General features: G+C 40.7%; 1 protein-coding gene across 1 annotated transcript in view; it reads right to left on the bottom strand.

Moving 5' to 3' along the window:
* Window positions 1-18,609, bottom strand: part of TARS3 (threonyl-tRNA synthetase 3) — a 102,489-nt gene that overhangs the window by 69,056 nt on the left and 14,824 nt on the right. The window contains exons 6-8 of the mRNA XM_004372640.3: window positions 14,107-14,228; window positions 12,113-12,230; window positions 10,655-10,719 (exon numbers count right to left, since the gene is read on the bottom strand). Of these exons, the coding sequence (XP_004372697.1) occupies window positions 10,655-10,719; window positions 12,113-12,230; window positions 14,107-14,228 (305 nt within the window). The remainder of the gene's footprint in view (window positions 1-10,654; window positions 10,720-12,112; window positions 12,231-14,106; window positions 14,229-18,609) is intronic.

Below are 18,609 nucleotides of genomic sequence, written 5' to 3'. Positions count from 1 at the left end.
AAAGCCATCCACTTGTGGTATTTCTGTTACAGCAGCAGTAGGTGACTAAGACACCTGGTAACCACTAATAAACTTTGGTCTCTATACATTTGCCTTTTCTTGTCTATACAAATAAGTGAGGTCATACAATATTTGTCCTTTTGTGATTAGCTTATTTTGCTCAGCATAATGTCTTCAAGCTCCATCCATAGTGCAGCATGTATCAAGACTTCATTTCTCCTACTGGCTGAGTAGTATTCTGTTGTATGTATGTGCCACATTTTCTTTATCCATTCATCTGTTGATGGGCATATAGGTTGGCTATTGAGAATAGTGCTGCAATGAACACTGGTGTACAAGTCTCTTTTTGAGTCTCTGCTTTCAAGTCTTTTGGGCATATACCTAAGAGTGGAATTTCTGAGTTATATGGTAGTTCTATTTTTAGATTTTTGAGAAACAGCCACACTGTTTTCCACAGTGTACCATTTGGTTATGTACCATTTTGCATTCCCACCAGCAATGGATAAGGGTTCCAATTTCTCCACATCCTCGCCAACATTTGTTATTTTGTTTGTTTGTTTGTTTATCTTATCCATCCTAGTGGGACTGAAATGGTATTTCATTGTGGTTTTGATCTGCATCTCTCTGATGGCTAATGACATTGAGCATCTTTTCATGTGTTTGGTGGCCATTTGAATGTCCTCGTTGGTGGAATGTCTATTCAAGTCCTTTGGCCATTTTATGATTGGGTTATTTGTCTTTTTGTTGTTAAGTTGTTGAAGTTTTATATATATTTTCGTTATTGGATTCTAGTCATATATATGGTTTACGAAGATATTCTCCCAGTTGGTAGCTTGTCTTTTCACTTTTTTGGTAAAGTCTTTTAATGAACAAAAGTTTTTAATTTTTACGAGGTTCCATTTATTTATTTTGTCTTTTCTGTTTGTACTTTTGTTACTATATTATATAATCCATTGTTGAAAGCTAGGCCTGACAGCATTTCCCCTGCTTGTTCTTCTATCCAGGCATGGACCAGTAATGTGAAATTTGCCTCCAAAAATGAAGGGCACCAAGAGACTGAAGAAAGAGGCAGGCAACTCCAGGGTGGCAGCAAAGGAGTTTATCAGGGAGAGTTACATACAAGGTGAGTCCTGGGACACAGCAGGATCAAAGCAGATCTCCAAGCTCTGCAGTTGGCGGGGGGCGAGGGGGGGGTGTTTAACAGCGGCGGTGGAAAATAGTGGCTACAGGCCAGGGGCTTACATAAGGATGACTTGGCAAACTGTAGTGAACTAACAGACCAACTGAGGGTACTCATATTGAGCCTTACAAAGCCTGTTTCACCTTCAGTCCATCCCTCGTGGCCAGCTCTTACAATCTGGCAGATTACCTCTCTTGTGCCACAATACAAGACCACAGTCCCTCCCCTCCAGGAACAGATACAGGAGTGGGGTTGGCCAAGTACCATATGGTGCCCACGCATGTGCAGGAGACAGAGAGTTACTGTGTGCCCAGAACAGGGTAAGTTTCTCTGACAAGGAGAAGGGACAGAAGGCAACCCGATTCCCAGCCTACTTATCAGAGAATGCTCTGGGCCTGAGGCCTTTACTTAGGAAGCCTGGGTGCGAATTGTAGAGGCAGACCATCCCCGCAACATCTTCCAAGAATTTTATGGTTTTAGTTTGCACATTTAGGTCCGGTCCTTAATCCATTTTTAATTCATTTTTGCATGTGGTGTGGGGCATGAATCCAGTTTCATTTTTCTGCATGTATAAATCCAGTTTTACCAGCACCATTTATTGAAGAGATTCTTCTTTCCTCATCAAATGGACTTAATACCCTTGTCAAAAATCAGCTGACCATAGATGTGTGGGTTTATTTCTGGACTCTCAATTCTATTCCTTTGGTTTATATGTCTATTGTTATACCACTACTGGGCTATTTTGATTACTGTGGCTGTATAGTATGTTTTAAAATCATTAAGTGTGAGTCCTCCTACTTTGTTCTTCTCTTTCAACACTGTTTTATCTCTTCAGGGACTCCTGACATTTCATATATAGTTGAGGATTAATTTTTCTATTTCTGTAAAGAAGGTTGTTGGAATTTTGATCAGGATTGCAGTTATTGATCTGGCTAATGCCTTTTTCTCCATACCTCTTTCTAAGGACCACCAGAAGCAGTTTGCCTTCAGCTGGCAAGGCCAGCAATACATCTTTATGGTTCTACCTCAGAGGTATATCAACTCTCCAGCCTTATATCTAATTTAGACTGCAGCACCTTGATTGCCTTTCCCTTCCACAAGACGTCACACTGGTCCATTACATTGATGACATTATGCTGATTGGACCTAGTAAGGAAGAAATGTCAGTGATTCTGGATTTATTGGTAAAACATTTGCATGCTAGAGGGTGGGAAATTAATCTCACAAAAATTCAGGTGCCTTCCACTCAGTGAAATTTCTAGGAGTCCAGTGGTGTGGGGCATGCAGAGACATTTCTTCTAAAGTGAAGGATAAATTATTGCATCTGGCCTCTCTCACAACTAAAAAGGAGGCACAATGCCTAGTGAGCCTCTTTGGATTTTGGAAACAAAATATCCCTCATTTGGATGTGCTACTCAGGCCCAGTTATCAAGTGACTTGAGAAACTGCTGGTTTTAAGTAGGGCCCAGAACAAAAGAAGGCTCTACAACAGGTTCAGGCTGCCATGCAAACAGCTCTCCCACTTGGGCTGTATGATCCAGCTGATCCAATGGTGCATGAAGTGTCAGTGGCAGATAGATATGCTGTTTGGAGTCTTTGGCAGGCCCCTATTGGTGAACCACAGTACAGACCCTTAGGATTTTAGAGCAAAGCTCTGTCATCCTCTGCAGATTAACCACCTTCCTTTTGAGAAACAGCTTTTGGCTTGTTATTGGGCCTTAGTAGAGGCTGAACGCTTAACCACGGGCCACCAAATCACAATGTGGCCTGAGTTGCCTATCATGAACTGGGTGTTTTCTGACCCACAGAGCCATAAAGTTGGACGTGCACAGCAGCACTCCATCATTAAATGGAAGTGGTATATATGAGATCGGGCCCAAACAAGACCTGAAGGCACAAGTAAGCTGCATGAAGAAGTGGCCCAAATGCCCATGGCCTCCACTCCTGTCACATTATCTGCCCTCTCCCAGACTGCGCCTTTGGCCTCATGGGGAGTTCCTTATGATCAGTTGACTGAGAATGAGAAAATTCATGCCTGGTTTACTGATGGCTCTGCGTGATATGCAGGCGCCCCTCAAAAGTGGACAGCTGCAACGCTCCGACTGGGATCACAACAGAGGGTCCTGGACAGAGCTGGAGAAAAATGTAGAACAAAATTCTAACTCACAAAAAAAAGACCAGACTTACTGGCCTGACAGAGACAGGAGAAACACTGAGAATATGGCCCCCGGACACCCTTGCACCTCAATAATGAAGTCACTCCTGAGGTTCACCGTTCAGCCAAAGATTAGACAGCCCCATAAAACAATACGAGACTACTGGGGCACAACAGTCCAGGGACAAAAACTAGAAGGCAGGAGGGGACAGGAAAGCTGGTAATAGGAACCCATGGTTGAGAAGGGACAGTGTTGATATGTCGTAGGGTTGTTAACCATTGTCATAAAACAATATGTGTACTGTTTAATGAGAAACTATTTGTTCTGTAAACCTTCATCTAAAGTACAATAAAAAATAAAATAAAAGCAGACAGCTGTAGCACTACAGCCCCTTGCTCAGAACTTCCTGAAGGACAGTGGTGAAGGGAAAACCTCCCAATGGACAGAACTTCGAGCAGTGCACCTGGTTATTCACTTTGCTTAGATGGAGAAATGGCCAGATGTGCCACTGTATACTGATTCGTGGGCTGTGGCCAATGGTTTGGCTGGACGGTCAGGGACTTGGAAGGAACACTTGGAAGGTGACAAGGGAATATGCACAAGAAGTATGTGGATAGACCTCTCTGAATGGGCCAAAGAAGTGAAGATGTTTGTGTTTCACATGAACGCTCACCAAAGGGTGACCTCAGCAGAGGAGGATTTTAACAATTAAGTGGATAGGATAACACATTCTGTGGAAAACAATCATCCTCTCTCCCCAGTCACTCCTGTTATTGCCCAATGGCTCATGAACAAAGCGGCCATGGTGGTACAGACAGAGGTTATGCATGAGCTCAGCAACATGGACTTCAACTCACCAAAGATGACTTGGCTACAGCCACTGATGAATGCCCAATCTACCAGCAGTAGACACCAACACTCAGTCCCTGGTATGGCACCATTCCTCGAGGTGATCAGCCAGCAACCTGGTGGCAGGTTGATCACATTGGACCACTTCCATCATGGAAAAGGCAGTGTTTTGCTCTTACTGGAACAGACACTCTGGATATGGATTTGCCTTCCCTGCACACAATGCTTCTGCCAAAACTACCATTTGTGAACTTACAGAATGCCTTATCCACCATCATGTTATCCCACATAGCATTGCTTTGGATCAAGGGGCTCATTTCACAGCAGATGAAGTGTAGCAATGGGCCCATGCTCATGGAATTCACTGGTCTTACCATGTTCCCCATCATCCTGAAGCAGCTGGCTTAATAGAATGATGGAATGGCCTTCTAAAGACACAATTACAGCGCCAACTAGGTGGCGATACCTTGCAGGGTTGGGGCAATGTTCTCCAGCAGGCTGTATATGCTTTAAAACAAACAACTAATATATGATGCTGTTTATGCCAGAATTCATGGGTAAGGAATCAAGGGGTGGAAATGGGAGTGGCACCACTATTACCCCTAGTGACCCACCTGCAAAATTTTTTCTTCCTCTCCCAGTGACCCTATGCTCTGTGAGTTTAGAGGTCTTAGTTCCAGAGGAGGAATGCTCCCACAAGGAGACACAACACTGATTCCACTGAACTGGAAGTTAAGAGTGCCACCCAGCCACTTTGGGCTCCTCATGCCTCTGGATCAACAGGTAAAGAAGGGAGTTACTGTATTGACTGGTGTGATTGATCCTGATTACCAAGAGGAAATCTGATTGATATTAAATAATGAAGGTAAAAAAGAGTATGTCTGGAACACAAGGGATCCATGAGGATGTCTCTTAGTACTACCATGTTCTGTGATTAAAGTCATTGGAAAATACAGCAACCCAATTCTGACATGACTAGTGGCTCAGACCCTTCAGGAATGAAAGTTTGAGTCACCCTACTCCGGGTACCAAATTCTGTCTTAGTTATCTAGCGCTACTATAACAGAAGTACCACAAGTGGATGGTTTTAAAAAACAGAAATTTATTCTCTTACAGTATAGGAGGTCAGAAGTCTGAATTCAGAGTGCCAGCTCAGGGGAAGTCTTTCTCTCTCTATCAATTCTGGGGGAACATCCTTGTCATCAATCTTCCCATGGGTCTAGGAGTTTCTCAGGGCAAGGACTTCATACTATCAAGAAAGAAGAGGCAGGAAAAGAGTGCATCCTTTGGACCCAGGGTCCCTGCACTGAGAAACTCCCAGAACCAGAGGAAGATTGATGACAAGAAAATTCCCCCAGAACTGACAGAGAGAGAAAGCCTTCCCCTGGAGCTGGCACCCTGAAATGGCACTTCTAGCCTCCTAGACTGAAAGAATAAATTTCTGTTGTTAAAGCCACCCACTTGTGGTATTTCTGTTACAGCAGTACTAGATAACTAACACAAGTAATACTGACATCTTAACAATATTGTCTTCCAGTCCATGAACATGGAACATCTTTCCATTTATTTAAGTCTTCTTTAATCTCTTTCAGCACTGTTTTATAGTTTTCATTGTGTAAGTCCTTTACATCCCTGGAGAGATTTAACGCTATGTATTTTATTCTTTTAGATGCTATTGTAAATGGAATTGTTTCTCTAATTTTTCTTTCAAATTTCTCATTGTTGGTGTGTAGAAACTCAATTGATTTTTGTTTGTTGACCTCGTACCCTGCAACTTTGCTAAATTCCTCTATTAGTTCTAGAAGTTTCCTTGTGGACTCTTTGGGATTTTCTGTATATAGGATCATATTATCCACAAATAGAGATAGTTTTACTTCTTCTTTTCCAATCTGTACACCTTTTATTTATTTTTCTCATCTTACTTCTCTGGCTAGGACTTCTTATACAATATTTAATAGAAGTCGTGAGAGCAGGTACCCTTGGCTTGTTCCCAGTTTCAAGGGGCAAGGTCTCAGTCTTTCTCCAGTAAGTATAATATCGGCTGTTGGTTTTTCATATATGCCCTGAATCATACTGAGGAATTTCCTTCTATTCCAATCTTCTTTAGGGTTTTCATCAAGAAAGGGTGTTGGATTTTACCAAATGCTTTTTCTGCATCCATACAGATGATCATGTGGTTCTTTTCCTTTTTTCTATTGATATGATGTATTATGTTGATTGATTTTCTAATGTTGAACCATCTCTGCATTACTGGAATAAATCCCACTTGGTCATGGTTGTATGACTTTTTAATATGCTGTTGAATTCTGTTCATTAGTATTTTGCTGAGTATTTTTGTATCTATATTCATAAAAGATACTGGCCTGTAGCTTTCTTTTCTTGTGGTGTCGTCTGAATTTGGGTATCAGTGTTATGTTTGCTTCACAGAATGAACTGGGGACTATTCCTTCCTTCTCTGTCTTTTAGAAGAATTTTAACAGTATTTCTGTCAATTTTTCTTTACATGTTTGGTAGAATTCCCCAGTGAAGCCATCTGGTCGAGCACGTTTTTTTTGCTGGGAGGTTTTTAATCACTGATTCGATCTCTTCACTTGTTATGGGTCTGCTGTGACTTTCTATTTCCTCTTTATTCAGTTTGGGTAGGTTGTGCACTTCTAAGAATTTGTCCATTTCATCTAGGTTATCCAGTTTATTGCCATACAGTTGTTCATAATATTCTGCCATAATTCTCTTTATTTCTATTGGGTCAGTTTTGATGTCCCTTCTTTTTTTATTTTGGTTATTTCCATCTTTTCTCTTCTTGTCTTTGTCAGTCTAGCTAAAGATTTGTAAATTTTATTGATCTTTTCAAATAACCAACTTCTAGTTTTACTGATTCTTTCTATTGTTTTTCTGTTTTGATTTTATTTATTTATGCTCTGATCTTTGTTAATTTCCTTTCTTCTGGTAGGTTTAGGCGTAGTTTGCTCTTCTCTTTCTATTCCCTGGAGTTGTTGAGTTAGGCTTTTGATTTGAGATCTTTCTTCTTTTTTCATGTAGGCAATTTATTGCTGTATGTTTCCCTCTGAGTACTGCCTTCACTGCATCCCATAAGTTTTAGTACGTTGTGGTTTCATTTTCATTTGACTCTAAGAAATTCGTGATTTCTTCCTTGACCCACTGGTAGTTTAATAGTGTGTTGTTTAATTTCCATATGTTTGTGTATTTTCCAGGTTTTTTCTTTTCTTTTCTTTCTTTTTTTTTTTTTTTAGTCACTGATTTCTATCTTCATTTGCTGTGGTCATAGAAAATACTTTGTATTATTTCAATCTTTTTAAATTTATCACAACTTGTTTTGTGACCTAAAATATGGACTATCCTGAAGAATGATCCATTTGCACTAGAGTGGAATGTATATTGTGCTCTTATTGGGTGGAGTGTTGTATGTATGTCTGTTAAACCCAGTTGGTTTATAGTGTCATTCTGGTCCTCTGTTTTCTTATTGATCTTCTTTCTAGATGTGCTGCCCAATATTGAAAGTGGTATGTTGAAGTCTCCAACTATTATTGATGTACTTTCTATTTCTCCCTTCAATTCTATCAGTGTCTGTGCTATATATTTAGGTGCCCCAGTGTTGGGTGCATATATATGTATGATTGTTAAATCTTCTTGATGAATTGACCCTTTTATCACTATATAATGTCCATCTTTATCTCTTCTGACAGATTTTGTCTTAAAGTCTACTTTGTCTGATATTAAGATTGCCACCCCAGCTCTCTTTTGGTTATTATATCTATCCTTTCACTTTCAACCTATTTGTGTCTTTAGGCTTAACATGTGTCTCTTGTAAACAGCATATAGTTGCATCATGTTTTTATCCATTCTGTCACTCTCTGCCTTTTGATTGGAGCATTTAGTCTATTTGTATTCATTGTAATTACTGAAATATTCTCATATGTTTTAAGTAAAGGATTTGTTTGTATATTCTTGGGGTAATTTTTAACTTGGGGTTGAGGACACAGGCAATGTCTTCTAGCCTCAGATGCCAGTCTGCCTTCCTTTGCTCAAATTCAAAAGCCACAAAACATCTTATGAAAGAAACTGTGCATATAAATAGAGACACCACTTTTAACTGTCACATCCCAAGGCACTCAACACATTTCCATTGTCATAAAATCAGCAAGCCATTTTCTTGTTCTACACTCATTTTCAAAGTAAATTACCTGAAATTTATACAAAATATATTAACTTGATATTTTACTTTAAAAATAAACTTCAAGAGTTTATTTTTTATTTTTAAGCATTCAGTTTTTAGGACAAAATGGTTAATTGTTTCTTAGTTTTTTTAAAAAAAAGCAGTCTAAATCTCAGGCAACAGTTTAGATCAGAGATGACACCACTTTAGAGCATGCTGGGCTGTAGTCAGAGATTAGCTTGCACCTATAATGAACAAAGACCCCAAACCTTAAAAAGTACAGACTTTTCTTTAAGTGGAATCCCTGGATAGTACAAATGGTTAGTGTGCTCGGCTGCTAACTGAATGGTTGGAGGTTCAGTTCTACCCAGACACCTCAGATAAGAGGTCTGGCAATCTATTTCTGAAAAATCAGCTATAGAAAACCCTATGGAGCACAGTTCTACTCTTACACACATGGAGTCACCATGAGTGGGAATTGACTCAATGGCAACCGGTTTGACTTGGGGTTTTTTTGTTTGTTTGTTTGCTTCTTGAAGTACAAAAACATGAACAGAGTTAAAATATGAACAACACAGGACAGAGGGAAAGTTACTTAGGATTAACCAATTTAAGGAAAATTTAGTAAAGAAAATAATATCCTGACTATTTCAACCAATTTTAAATATCTTTATAAAGTTCACTGGTTAAAAAAGTAAAAATTACAATGAATACAAAAAGGGACTGGCTTAAATGTGGAAATGTCCTTTATTTGAGTGGTCAGGCTTTGTGTATTACTCTCTGTCCAAGATGGAAATGGTAAGTGAACACTCAGAGGAATACCTAATTAGCATGAAGGACTTCAATACTCTAATCTTTGAATAATCCTATAAAGGAAAAGACTTAAAAAAAAAAAATTGAAGTCATTCAAATCTATAGAATATAAGAGGTATCAATGTTGATCTAAGTAAGGTTCTAAAAAATGAATCCAAAAAGTCAAGTATTAGAAGTCAGAATTTAAAGCTTAGCCTATCTTTTCTATTTTTTCACTTATTTTTAAACCTTAAAATGGTTACGCTAACATTTATTTGAACTATAGGTACTATACAATAAAACCTTATCAGGTCACTGAGAAGTGACAAAAATAAGATAAACAGAGTATCCCACATCAATGTGAAATGGCACTGAGTTCATATTATAATTTAAGAAATGCACTAGGCATAGCTGTGCACAAAAGGAATATGCTTTTACTTACAGTAAAATTAAACAAGGGAACCATAATTACTTAATTGGAAAATAAGTCAACTGGAGGGGAACATGTATGATTGTAATCATATAGATACTAGATCTTCAAAGACAGGGCCGTGAAGGTCACAGCAGCACCCAGATATCCAGAATGCACAGAAATGGGGAACAGTAACTACTCATAAACCAAACCACCCCGCTGCCATCTAGTCGATTCCGACTCATAGTGACCCTATAGGACAGAGCAGAACTGCTAATAGTGTTTCCAAGAAGAGGCTGGTGGATTCAAACTGCAGATCTTTTGGTTAGCAGCCGAGCTCTTAACCGCTGTGCCACCAGGGCTCCAATTACCCATAAAACCCAAAAAATCCCATTGCCATTGAGTCAATTCTGACTCACTGCAACCCTATAGGACAAAGTAGAACTGCCCCATAGGGTTTCCAAGGAGTGCCTGGTGGACTTGAACTGGTGACCATTTGGTTAACAGCCGAATACTTAACAACTGTGCCACCAAGTCTCCGCAGTTTAAAAAATAGGCTCAGGAGCCTAATGTTAAATTAGTAGAACAAAGTGTTTCTGGTATTGCTTTAATTTGCCCCTTCTTGCCATCTGACTTCGCTTTTGCTTCCCAATACTTTCTTTTGCCTCACCCTGAACATCCCGTTACAGGGCAGCAAGGAGTACAATATGAGGCAGAGAATAACTGTGTGAGGAGATGGCCCCTAAAGGCTTCCACTGCCACGTTAATAAGAATGTAGGAAGATGAAACACGAATCTCTGCCCCTAACAGCCCCTAAAAATGTAAGGTACTGGGTGAGCATAGTGTCACCCACAAGGAGAAAAAGGCTGTTACAGCTGACACCAGAAAATAAAATTTGGGTCTCAGTACCATCCTGATAAATACAAATGAGAAAATAATTTCCCTTTGGTGATACAATATTTACAGCCCCTGACTAAAGCAGTATATCAACCAGGCAAATTTACAGACTGACCACCAAAACACTCTGCTTCTACTGCTAAAGCCCTCAAGTTTGGCCACTGAAGTGATGTTTAGATTTACATTCACTTTACCTGTAAACTGTGGTAGTTGGAGTGTTCACCTTCTCATTCAGGATGCGGCATTTAAATTTATTGTACTACAAAGGAAAATATATTTATATTATCACCAAAAAATGTTTAAGTGAAAAAAAACTTAGTTTTTTTTAACAAGCATCGAATGGACATGTACTTCATTCTCGGTGCTGAAACGCAGGGGACTCAAAGTGCTCGCAGTGTAGAGCTGACTGCCACAGCCTGGAGCTACGAGCCTGTGCAGCTGCTGAGCGCTAGAAAGGCAGCCAGGCTGAACTGAGATGTGCTGTGAGTGTCAAACACATTGGATTTCAGAGGCGCAGTGTAAAAAAAAACACAAAATAGCTCATTATTTTTATATTGATTACATGTAGAAGTGATTTTTTTATATATTGGGTTAAATAAAATATGGTATTAAAATTAATTTCACTGTTCTTTTACTTTTAAAATGTGGCTATTAGAAAATTTAAAATTACATCTGTGGCTCAAATTTGTGGCTTGTATGTTTCTATGGGACAGCACTGTTCTAGAAGATTCCAACTTTCACTACACTAAGTAAATAAATTCTGAGGATACAGTGACATTGTTAATTTGTGTAAAAAACAAAAACAAACTTTATATTAAGTGATCATATCACTGAATTTTTTAAATATTAGAAGAGACCTCTTGCCATTCCACTTTCATCACTATTACCACGGTGCCAGGTACTTTTATATTAAATAACCACCCACAGGAGGTAGTTGTGTGTGTTTGGTGCGGGGGGAGGGGGGGAATATGGGAGGAAGGGAAAGATTTGTGTGATTTAACTGTTTCATACCTGTACAAATCGAATACTTTTCCTTCACAAAGGTTTGATTGGGTTAAGTTCTTAAGAGTAGCTGTAACTTTTACCAAGACAAATCTATTTTTTAATTAAAATCCATAAAACTAATAATATCACGCTTAGAAGAAAAGACTCTACTTTCTCTGATATGTATAATTTAAAAAATAAAATGAGAAATACATTTAATTATATTGGTCACAACAATATAAACAGAAAGTTGAAGCTTTACACGGTATTCTAGGCTAAAATTTAAAGGAAAGAGTTCACAGAAAAATCTAAAAAAAAAAAAGAGAAAACACCAGGATGTTACATGGGCTACAGGTATTGGTGAATTTAGTAGTCAGAATATTAACAATACTCAGAATTAATAGAAAGATACATATGAAAATTATCCACTACACTCTCGTCTGCCTGACAGTTTTCAGGAAATAGATAGCAGAGAGATGTCACAGCAAGTGACTAGCAGCAACCTCACAATAGTTTGCCAAACTGAAACAATTTTCTTTGGTGAGCAGCAGCCAATTATTTGCCCGCCCCTCCCCCTCCCCCCCAAAAAATCAAAAAGTAGTCTACATTAATTATTTTTAATATTCCTAGCAAAAGGTTTTCTTATACTCAGAGTTTCCCCAAGTTACCTTAAACATTTCCAGGAGGGTCTCCTTGGTGACTTCTAATCTTTCAAAAGGCTGCTTTTCTTTTATGATAGTTTTACATATGTTCTCCAGTGCTGACAATTCTGTGCTGGACACTACTCTAAAAAGAAGAGCAAGTAAGAATCAAAATAGATTTTTCCAATATTAAGCACGTTGCTTTTTGTGGATCTTTGTCCTATAGCCTTGTCGCTAATTGGCACACTTTCTAAATTGAGGAATTTGGTGTTTTATTGTACCAGGATTTCAGAGAGACCAGCATTCATCCACAGTGCAGATATTCCTATTTCTCAAAAAAGGAGACTGAGGCATCAACAGATGACATGATCTGCCTTGTCTCCAAAAGGATCTCTGTCAGGGCTAAATTCTTCCCTGCTGCGTGAGGTCTGCAATTTGAAAAACCCTCTTAGAATACTCCTCAACTGTAAGCTACTTTGAGGCCTGTACTTCTGTGTAGCCTCTATTCTTCCTCATATCTCACACATTTATTTGTTTTGTTCAAAAGAGTTGTATTGAGTGCTTACTATGCCCCTGCCCTCACAGCCTACGAAATCTTGGCTGGGAGAAAGATCTGTGATACAGTGAGCTGCAGGGCCACAGTGCACTCCACAGGCAGTCTGGCCTCACTGCCAGCTCCCTGCTTCATGCTCCCTCTGCTCCAGCACATAGTCTTCCTTGCCCTTCCCCCAAACACCAAGCATACTCCTACATCAAGGCATTTCCAGAGGCCTGGAATGTTCTGTCCCTTGCACCCTCGCTCCACTCTGGTCTCTGCCTAGATGTCACTCTACCCTTTCCTGACTACCCTGCCCATCACAATACACACTCCCACACCTGGTTTCTTGTTCTCTATAGCACCCATCACCACCCATACTAAATGGCTGTTCATTTGTTTACTGTCTGTCTTCCCTCAGCCAGACTGTAAGCTCCATAAGGATGGAGACTGATTTGCTCATGGTGAATCACCAGCACCAAGAACAGAGCATACAGCAGGCAGTCAAATGACTCTGTTGACCAAATCCGGGGGTGGCGGCAACAGGCAGTGAAGCTGGATGACCATGTGAGTAGGGTCTACAGAACACTGGATGCTCCGTCAGAAAGACCATTTAAGCAGTGTGGAGGAGACAAAATGTGCTGCGCAGACTAGGCAGGAGGATGCTACGGGTCTAAATGAAGGCAGAAGTAGAGAAAAGGAGAGCAGGATGGGAGAAGCATTTAGGAAATAACACTGGCAACACTGGGTTAAATGACAAGACTGGGCAGGAGGAGGTAGAAGGACTCTCAGGTTTCAGCTGTGGCAGCAGGTGGTATCCTTAAGAGCTGTGAGGAATACAGGTGAGGAGGTAGGCTATGGAGGGTGGATGCTGGTGATTTCAATACACACCTATACACAGAATGAAAGGCCTTCAATACAGAATGAAAGGCCTCTTCGAACCATCCCAGCCTGGTATTCATCTGAGTGAGATGTTTGGTTAAGGTCAAGAGTGCCCTTAACTATCACAAACCCAAAAACCCGTTTCTGTTGAGTCGATTCCAACTCATAGCGACCCTATAGGACAGAGCAGAACTGCCCCATAGGGTTTCCAAGGAGCAGTTGGTGGATTCAAACTATTGACCTTTTGGTTAGCAGCTGAGCTCTTAAGCACTGAGCCACCACGGCTCCAATTATCACAAAGCAGAACTGAACTAACTGCTCTCTAGGGACTAAACTTATGGTTTTGGTCTTAATTAGTAACATGCTCCAGCAAGTGAGAGATTAGATAAATAGCATTTGCTTCCTTCTGGGGAAAAGAAAAAAAGAAAACAATTTGAAAACTTACCCTTAGTATAACCTTATTAAAAATAATAATTTTTAAAGATGGTTAACCAACCTATAAACACATTATGCAATATATATAAGCCACTAAACTAATATGTAACCACTAAAAAACAATGAACTATGAGCACATGGATCCAGAAGTGAACACTAAGTGTGTTACCTGTCTCCAATGAACATGTCATAATAAAATCCATTTTCAATGGGTGGACCATAGCACAAGAGGCCTCCATAGTACAATTCCATGGCCTCGCCAAGAACATGGGCACTGGAGTGCCAGTACACCTGCAAGGCATGGGACAGAAAGGCCACTCACTACCAAGATCATGTCATGGAAGATTATTAGTAAAATCACATGAATAAGCAAGTGGATACACTTTAAGGGAATAAACGCCAAGACCCAAGGGTCATATCAATTTGTAAGGTAAACTGTCAATGACCACTTAGAAGAGAATATCACCTGAATCCTTCCTGGAATTCTACCAGGGCCATTTCCTCAGTTCTAGTGTAAAACTGCTGTTATGAGAGTCGACAGCTCAAGCACAGTTACTAAGTCATTTCCTTCTGTGCATATTAATTGTGGGTGAAACAAAACCAAAATCCAAACCCATTGCCATTGAGTTGATTCCAACTCATGGCTACTCCAGGTGTTACACAGTAGAACTGGTCCATTAGATTTTCTTAGCTGTAATCTTTATGGAAGCAATTCACCAGGCCTTTCTTCCTCAGCACCACTAGGTGGATATGAACTGTCAACCTTTAGGTTAGTTGTCAAGCGCAAACCATTTGTGCCACATAAGGATCTTGCGGGTGAACTAGACTGCGTGAAATCCTCAGCCATCCACTCAGAATACTGAGCAAAGCAGCCATGTGGAAACAGGTTCAGCCGGAGTAGGGGGAGAGTGGAGGAGTGAGAGACCAGTCCCCTCCTTTTTCTCCAGGGGCAGCCTCTCTGAGCTGGATGCGGAGAGCCAAAGTAGCTATTTCTAACATGGCTGGCATTAACAATATTTACATCTACACAGCAGTCTGCACATGCTAACAAGCACGTGACTGTGGAATTTGGAAAGATGGCTTGGGAAGAAACAGGTGTCATCAGGGAATGCCTGCTGGCTGTGTCATGAGACCCTGAGCAGTATGTACATCATGAGTTAATTCAACAGTGTCCAAAGCAGGTCGTCAGTCCTACAAGTTCAGAAAGCTGATTTGGTTTTGAATTCCCAAGGAGTCAGTTGTTTATGGATAGACTCAAACTCACTAAAGTCATCAAATAAACATAGGTGCCAATGGAACAAGATAGGTGGGTCCTCTGGCAGCACTTTCTTTCCCTTTATTAAAAAGGGAACAGATTACAATTAGAAAGCTGTTTGATAAAATACGTCGGAGCAGAGGGACTTACTGGCAAAGCAGACCATGTCCAGCCCTGCCCCACAGCATTCGGGGATAGGATGCAAGCCGACCCCGATGGCCAGGCTTGGGGGCAGAGCCTCTCTCCTGTGGATGGCACCAGGATGGCAGTCAACTGCAGCATCAGCCCAAATCTCCTCTTTGGTACATTTTCCACACCTAGATATTTGTTGAGCCAAACATCATGCTACGTGCTGGGCATACAATAGTGAAGAAACATATAGTCGCTGCCCTCATGCAGCTGATAGCCTAGTAGGGGAGACAGGCAGTAAACAAACCTATACCTGCATGCTCATAGGACAAGAAGAGTACTTTTCAAGGAGATGAACAGGGCATGGTAATAAAGAATGTCAGTGAAGGCCCAGCATACACAGGGAGTCAGGAAGGCCTGTGGGGCTGGAGAGTAGAGGATGGAACAAGGAGTAGCTGGAGAAAGGCTAGAGAGCTAAGCAGGAGCCAGCGACCAGGCAGGCCATGGGGAAGAATCTGGGTTTTATTCCAAATGTAATGGGAGAGGTGGGGCCAAGATGACAGAGTAGTCAGACAGCTTCCTATATCCCTCTTACAACAAAGACCTGGAAAAACAAGTGATTTGATTGTATATAAATATCTAGGAGCCCTGAACAAGGCAAAGTTGAGGAACTGGACTGAGCGGTGGGGGGAGAGGAAGACGGTTCAGAAGAAGTGAGGAGCGCCAGAGCGGTGGTGGCGGGACTGCAGCTCTTCAGCCACTCTGGGTCCGCAGTGAAGCAGGCAAACAGCTGCACGCGCACTTGGGAGGCAGTTTCCACATCGAGAGAGATCCGGCAGCAGCGATTATGCTTGGACACTCTGAACCAGTGAAAAGCAGCTCCCAAGTGGCTAAAGATAAGTACCTGTGTGCGGCCTTTTGCAGAGATTTAAAAAAAAAGCCCATTTGGGAAAATGCTCTCTCCCTTTTACCTCCTCCCTTCCAGCCCTGCACCAGTCCCGCCTTCCGAAGTCTGAGTCTGCTGGGCAGCAAGTAGATCCCAAAGGGCACCCTGACCCATTCTCCTGGCCTTGGAGAGGGAACAAATAAGCTACTGGCCACCCTAAGCCAGGAACTTAGGGTCGGCACAGCTCCTTTGCTAGGCACAGGCATAAGGGGCCCACAGACTTTGAGTGCCTTACACCCCTGTATAGACTTGTGGGGACCCATCTCAACAGTGTTAGCCCTCACTACCACAGTACAACAGGGTAAATATCTGAAGTCTAACTTCAACCGTTTCAGTTGTGAAGTGATAGATTTGTGACCCACAACATAGCCCTACCCTTTAAGCACGCACCTTTACAGATCCACACCAGGGGCCTGAGGACTGGTGGCTTCACCTACGACACCTAGTCACCTGCCACAGGAGTCCAAGAATAAGTGGTGCCCTCGAGTCTTTACAGCCAACAGAGTGGGGTGCTCATAGTCCGGCTGCAAAACTAACCTACCTACTCGCCCTAGGGAAAAGGGACACACTTTCCTTTCAGACTCTCAGGGGCAGCCGTCAGCCCCCTGCCTGGCTCAGCGTGTGACCCTCTACTGCAGCCAGATGCCGGTGCCTACACCAATCACCCATGCCTCTCTAGGACTGTAGGTGAGAGCCTGCACCCCACACTTGGTGACCAACTGCCTGGACACCTGAGCTGAACCCATATAGGAAAATTAAACGGACTCCTGTGTGCACATACTTAGTTACAGAACTAACTACCAGGTGACAGGACGTTAGAGCTTCAAAGCGCCAATGATCAAACTAGCGCACACAAGCAGCCTGTTGGGGCATATCAAAACAAAACAAGAAGCTAGGACTCACTAAACAGATATAAAATAAAATTATAATAACTTATTGATGGCTTGGAGACAACAGTCAATAACAAATCACATAAAGAGGCAGTCCATGATAGCTTCAGCAAGCTCCCAAAATAAAGAATCAATAAATTCTCTGGAGGAAGAGAATTTCCTGGAATTACCAGAGGCAGAATACAAAAGATTAGTATATAGAACTCTTCTAGAAATTAGAAAGGAATTCTTCATAATGCAGAAACAACCAAAGAACAGACAAAGTAGTAGAGCTTAAAAAACTTATTCAAGAACATAATGACAAATTTAATAGGCTGCAAGAATCCACAGACAGCAATCTGACATCCAGGAGACTAACAATAAAATTCCAAAATTAGACAACTCAATAGAAAGTCATAGGAGCAGAAATGAGGCAGTAGAACTTAGAATTAGTGACATTGAAGATAAAGCACTTCACGCCAACTTATTTGAGGAAAAATCAGATAAAAGAATTAAAAAGAATGAAGAAACTCTAAGAATTATGTGGCACTCTAACAAGAGAAATAACCTATCAGTGATTGGAGTACAAAAACGGGGGGGATAACAGAAAATACAGGAAAATTGTTGAAGATTTGTTGACAGAAAACTTCCCTGATATCATAAAAGATGAGAAGATATCTATTCAAGATGCTCATCGCACCCATATATGGTAGATCCCAAAAGAAAGTCACCAAGACATATTATAATCAAACTTACCAAAACCAAAGATAAAGAGAGATTTTAAGAGCGGCTAGGAATAAAAAAAAGTCATCTATAAAGGACAGTCAATTAGAATAAGCTCTAACTACTCAGCAGACACCACATAGGCAAGAAGGCAATAGGATGACATACATAAAGCCTTGAAGGAAAAAAACTGCCAGCCAAGAATTATATATCCAGCAAAACTGTCTCTCAAATACGATTCAGAAATTAGGGCATTTCCAGACAAACAGAAGTTCAGGGAGTTTGCAAAAACCAAACCACAATTACAAGAAATACTAAAGGGAGTCCTATGCTTAGATAATCAATAACATCAGATAACAACCCAAGACTAGAACACAGGACAGAGCAACCAGATATTGACTCAGATAGAGAAGTCGAAAATATATCAAAGCTAAAATATTGAAAATAGGGAAACAGAGATATCAATATGTAAAAAAGGACACCATTAAAACAAAAAGAGGGACTTAAAAAATGCAGACATTGATTTTTCATATGGAGGGGAAGTCAAGGCGATATAAAGAAATAAAAGACTGGTATAAACTTAGAAAAATAGGGTAAATATTAAGGTAACTACAAAGGAATCTAACAATCCTACAAATCAAAATAAAAAAGCAGAAAAATATAAAGACCCAGCAAACACAAAATCTACAACAATGAATAAGTTGCAAAGAAAATACATAAAGAAAAACAACTCAGCACAGAAAATTGAGG

Source organism: Trichechus manatus, unplaced genomic scaffold (assembly GCF_000243295.1).
Source record: "Trichechus manatus latirostris isolate Lorelei unplaced genomic scaffold, TriManLat1.0 scaffold00019, whole genome shotgun sequence".
NCBI lineage: Eukaryota > Metazoa > Chordata > Mammalia > Sirenia > Trichechidae > Trichechus > Trichechus manatus.
The sequence above is the reverse complement of the archived record's forward strand: the minus strand, read 5'-3'. Positions and strand labels throughout refer to the sequence as shown.